The 5,385-nt window shown below is 51.5% G+C and overlaps 1 protein-coding gene and 1 long non-coding RNA gene across 3 annotated transcripts in view; both read right to left on the reverse strand.

The window, feature by feature from the left end:
* Window positions 1-2,560: 2,560 nt before the first annotated feature.
* LOC118207024 overlaps window positions 2,561-5,385 on the reverse strand; it is a 20,902-nt gene continuing 18,077 nt past the window's right edge. The window contains exon 2 of the long non-coding RNA XR_004761294.1: window positions 2,561-3,106. This is a non-coding gene — a long non-coding RNA (uncharacterized LOC118207024). The remainder of the gene's footprint in view (window positions 3,107-5,385) is intronic.
* Window positions 3,335-5,367, reverse strand: si:ch211-106a19.1 (uncharacterized protein LOC561797 homolog). 2 transcript variants are annotated; one of them, XM_035380276.1, is made up of 3 exons: window positions 5,141-5,367; window positions 4,527-4,544; window positions 3,335-3,704 (listed from the first exon to the last, which is right to left on the reverse strand). In XM_035380276.1, exons 1-3 carry the CDS (start codon window positions 5,343-5,345, stop codon window positions 3,562-3,564), a joined length of 366 nt encoding a protein of 121 aa, XP_035236167.1. In that variant the 5' UTR covers window positions 5,346-5,367; the 3' UTR covers window positions 3,335-3,561. The 2 variants fall into 2 exon arrangements, with proteins under 2 accessions (XP_035236167.1, XP_035236168.1); XM_035380277.1 differs by lacking the exon at window positions 4,527-4,544 and having other exon boundaries at window positions 3,338-3,704.

Below are 5,385 nucleotides of genomic sequence, written 5' to 3' on the forward strand. Positions count from 1 at the left end.
CTAAAGGCGGCCTTGCCCATCGGTTTCCCACAATTCCTTGCTCCTCAAAGGAGCAGCGTTTCTCATTGAGGCAAAATTATTGTCATTGATGGGGGGGGGGGGGGGGGTTCGTAATCGCCCATTTCATCCCATCATCCCATTTCATCTTGAAAGGTACCTAGGTTTGTCCGATGAGAACACAAAACCAAGGAAAGAGGTCGAACGTGCCAAGCAACCACAACCGCCTCGCTCAGTATGACCAACTCTAACGCTTCCTCCCTAGACGCATCGACTTTCTGCGAATCCCCGGAAAACTGCAAAACGCACATCGAGCCAACGACATTCAGACAGAGGGCAATTACAAGTGTTAAATCCCAACGGGGAAAGGAGCTCGCTGTCCTTGTTTGCCGGGACAGCCCCCAGGTGCCCTTCAGTGTCCCGTGGGAAAGGCCAAAAAACACACGGGGAGAGGGACACCGTGCGATTAGGCAGAGCAGCCGAATTAAGCCAGCATTTCGCTGGCGGAGCAGAAGCAGTTTAAGGTCGACTGTCGGAACGAGGAGCGAGTGAGAACCGGGCCAAAGCAAGCAACGTTTTTCAGTCTCAAACTGTCCTCCATTTTGTCTTTTCTCTCTCTCTCTCTCTCTCTCTCTCTCTCTCTCTCTCTCTCTCTCTCTCTCTCTCTCTCTCTCTCTCTCTCTCTCTCTCTCTCTCTCTCTCTCTCTCTCTCTCTCTCTCTCTCTCTCTCTCTCTCTCTCTCTCTCTCTCTCTCTCTCTCTCTCTCTCTCTCCTCTCTCTCTCTCTCTCTCTCTCTCTCTCTCTCTCTCTCTCTCTCTCTCTCTCTCTCTCTCTCTCTCTCTCTCTCGAGACAACATCCATTTGCCGCTTACACCTCTGCTCAAATTTTGGATTACATTCCGCACGGCGGGGAGGGGCACACACTCTGTCCTTTCAGAGATTCTGATAGGACAGTTTTTCGTGTTTTTGTATTTTGCTGAAAACCTTTCACGTGTCGCCGCCTCTCCCCACCGTCCAACGCTCGACTGTGTCTCTCCAACGGTTTTAAGTCGCTACATTCCTTCCCAAACATTGAAAGCATCTTCTCTCAATGAACACCGACCAGCAAACCAACGGATCAAACCAAAAGTCCTCTGCTAACAAGTGTTTCTGAACATGCACCTGCCACTTGGAGCAAACGACCCAAAGGTTAAAGAAATTAAATTAAAAATGTATTTTTTTCCCTGTGTCTGGCTAGATTTTTTTTCAATACAAATTACTTAAAAAGGCCATAAAACAAAGGGTCAGATTCAGCTGGCAAATAAATTTTGGATTAAAATGTGCATTTAAAATATTAAATTAGTTAAAACTACATATTTTAAGTTATGTACAGCATTATATCAATATTAATAGTTTTTACCGTGTTTTAAAATCTTATTTACTCATAAGGTTATTCTTGTAACAAAATATTCATACAGGAGTGCTCGACGGAGGGTACGTTTGTGTTTGGCCAGTTTCTCTACATTCTGAACGGCAAGTGAGGAAATACACACCCACACCCTGCGTACGTGACCCCCCAAACCTCCCTCAGTGTGGAAGAATCAGGTTCTTAAATTCCGGTTCTAGTTTGACAAAGTCCACATGCACTCCGACCTTGGATGCACCCCCCCCCCCCCCGCCCCCCCCCTGCCCCCCAACCCCCTAAACTCGTTAAGTTCAGTTCTAGGGCTGTGTGGGGTGACTGGACCAGTGCCTGAGAGCCCCATCGACCCGAATGCGCTTTAATGGCTGGTGTTCATTACCCCCAAACAAAGAGCTGCCCCAGAGGGAGGGCCCTGAGGGCCACTGTGCACCTCTGACACAAATATGTCCCAAGTGGGGACCCCGTCACCCCAGGGGCCCGTAACTCTCCCGCAGTCTCAGGGCTTCACTGCCAAAGGGTGAAATGTAAATATATCAATGCAAATACAGTGTTTGCAAAATGGCTGCCACAGCCTACCAGTACTAGATACATTACTTTTCTAAATGGTGAAGCCGTCCACAGTGTTTTATGAGGACGTGATTATGACCTTTGGACGAAATTCCTTCTGTAGAAATATGCGTACACACAACGCAGTACAAACAAAATAGTACTGTAAATGAGTGTTGAGCTGAGTGTAGGATATATGTTTGTCTACCTACATGAACAGTCAGAGGGATCTGACAATCACAGTCTTGTGTTTGTAACTCACTGGTACGCTGTAGCGGTTGACTGAACCCACAAAAAGGCTTCTGAACACACAAGAGGTACCATCTAGCTAATCATTCTGTGCCTCGCGTGAGACCGTAATTTTAAAAGTAAAACGTGGTTCCGGTTCACGGGGGCGTGCATAGGGCAAATCGTGGTTGGGAAACGAGGTACGGGTCAATGTGGACTTAGCCCGTGGAGCCCACGAAACGTAGAAACCTCAAACCTAATGGAAAGACAACGTTGAGTTTTCATTGGCCTTTGGATGACTCGATGGGACCAATGAGAGATCTGCTACTGCTGAGAGCTTTTGAAGGCATTCCAGAACAGGAGAGAGGGAGCAGAGTTTTGGGGGGGGGGGGGGGTGGGACACACACACTCTCAAATCTTCACCCGCTTTCAGAAAAACTCAGGATGGGGAAACGGGTTTAAGGTCTAATAACTGATTTCACTGTCCAGGTCGAAGGAGCCACGGTTTGGCCCCAAAGCCAAAATGCAAACGCGGAACGGGCAAGTTCTGAAGTGCCGTGGAAGAAACCGGAAAAAAAGGCCCAAAACACAGTCCGTAATAATCTCATTTCTTTTCCCCCTCTGGGCCCGTGGATGCAGGCGTGGAGTCAGCTGCTGTTCAGCGAGAGCCGGCTGATTGGCTGGTGTCACAGGGGTCACGCAGAACTGAGCTCCTGATTGGTTCTGGTCCACTTGTGTCTGCGTAGTAACACTGTGTCTGAGAATACAGGAGGTGTCCCAGGGGAGGGCAGAGGAGTGCATTGTGGGGACTGTGTGTGGACAACACCTGATTTCTGGAAGCTTTGGTGGGTGGCTGATTGGCCCTCTCACTGATCTGGTGATCAGAGTTGGAACGTCCGCACACACACACACACACACACACACACACACACACTTACACACAGTTATACACACACCCGCACACACACACTCACACACACACTCACACTCACACACACACACCCGCACACACTCACACTCACTCACTCATGCACTCACATACTCACACGCACACTCATACACACACACACACACATGCACACACACGCACACTTGCATACACACTCACACGCACACGCACACACACGCACACTTGCATACACACTCACACGCACACGCACACTCTCACACACTCACACACACACACACATACACACACACACAGACAGTGTCCGTGGGTCAGTGGGCCGGGGGGGGGGTGTGTGTGTGTAATGAATCGCATCGCGGCGTCTCTGGGCCGGTGTGATGAGGGCAGGCGGCACTAGGAGATCCACTCAGACCCCGCCCCCTGCTGATGATGTCACAGTCCCCTGGCGGGGGCGGGCCGGGGTGGGGGGGACGCCCAGGGCTCAGAAGATTTCCGGGCACATGTTCCACTCCTGTCTCTCTTTGGCCTCCCAGTAGCCCCCCTTGTACACGAAGATGGTCTCCCCCGTGAGGGAGTCCGTCCTCTTCTGGAACCAACACGGCTGGTAGCCCTCGTACTCTCGCCCTAAAGCGGGGGGTGGGGGGGGAGGGGCAGAGACAGAGGGACAGGTGTAACTCAAACGCATCGCCAGGAGGGGGCGCTGTGCACAAACAGAGCGGGATTCATGGGAGCGTCGCGGTTTTGTAGCAGACCGAGCGCCACACAGCTGAGCAGACTGCGGAGGTCTGATAAAACCAGCCCCGCGCTCAGCCCAGAGGACCGAGAATGGAAACACTCAAAGCTCCCCCAACACTGCCGTCAGTTTGGGGCTAGAACAAGATGGCCGCCAGCAGCCTATTGCGCCGCGGCACGTCTGCGACACCTGAGCTGAACTGGAGGGGAGACCCGGCACTTTAAAGAGCGGGGTTACCCCTTTCAGTGAAGGTCAGCGAAGGTCAGCGAAGGTCAGTGAAGGGCACTGAAGGTCAGTGAAGGACGCAAAGCCACCATTTGAAATGTCGTGACTGCGGACGACTGGCGGAAAGGACGGCCAGCTCGAGACCACTTCCGAAATCTCAGTCAAGTCCGCAGCGCTAGCACGACTGCTAACGGTCTCAGCGGCGAGGGGCGGAAGAGAGGGAAGAAAGGAAAAGTAGCGAGTGAATGTAAAAGGGAGGTGGCTGAAGGGAGAAACTCATAAGTGCCCAGCTTGTTCTACGTATGTGACACAGCAGGAGCAGGACACAGACTGTGATGTACTGGGAGGGGTAGCAACGCCATGCAGGTTCAACACCACATAGCACCAACACCAAAGAAGCTCACACTGGGGGGGGGGGGGGGGGGGGGGCGAAAATGAGAAGGGGGGGGGGGTAAACCTGAGGGGCGGGTCAGGGACTCCAAACTCACCAGAGTCATAATCGCACTCTAGTGTCAGACAACCAATGGAGAGAAGAGGAGAGACATCAGTTCATCATCTTATGCTTTAAGTTATGGTCTATGTTATGGTTTATGTTATGATTGTGGATTTGTTTTTCAACAGGACAGTACACCATCATAGTTAAATCTCATACACTGCTCTGCTAATTCATGGGAATGGGGATGGCACCTCTTTGGAGGACAAGGCTAGCATCTGTGGGACATTATCAAGCAGGCAATGAAATGTTAATAATAGAGGACATTTTACACAATGCTAGATATCAGTCTCTTTTTCCTTAAGCTCTCCTTCTACTCTACCTTTTCAGTGATCATCCTTTCATTTGCACATTCAATGTATTACAACATTATAAATGTATTTGTTTATGTATCTTCCTTTCTTTGATATTTTAACCTCTCTCTCCTTCCCTCTTTTTCTCTCCCTATCGCTCTTGTGCAAAATAACTTTAATGAATGCGCAAATATATGATACTGGCTTGTGGATATGAACGCCCTGTCACCTCCTCTCTCCCCCTCTGCCTATCTCTTTCTCTCACTCTCCCACTCCTCTCCTTCCCTCTCCCTCACTCTCACCCCCTCTCTCTCACCTTCCTCCAGCGCGTCCGTGGCCTCCGCCTCCCTCCTCCTCCTCACGGCTCGCTGTTTCTCCTCCAGCCGCTGCTTCTCCACGTTGGCCTCGTCCCAGCGGCCCGCCTCCATCAGCCGCTGGTCGGGCCGCAGGCGGCTGTCCGTCGGCCCCACGCCGTCCTCCGGCTCGTTCAGCGTCAGCGCCAGCGCGGAGAAGCAGTACATGTTTTCGGCGTTCTCCCTGAGAGGGGGGGGGGGGGGGGGG

Source organism: Anguilla anguilla, chromosome 10, assembly GCF_013347855.1.
Source record: "Anguilla anguilla isolate fAngAng1 chromosome 10, fAngAng1.pri, whole genome shotgun sequence".
Lineage (NCBI taxonomy): Eukaryota > Metazoa > Chordata > Actinopteri > Anguilliformes > Anguillidae > Anguilla > Anguilla anguilla.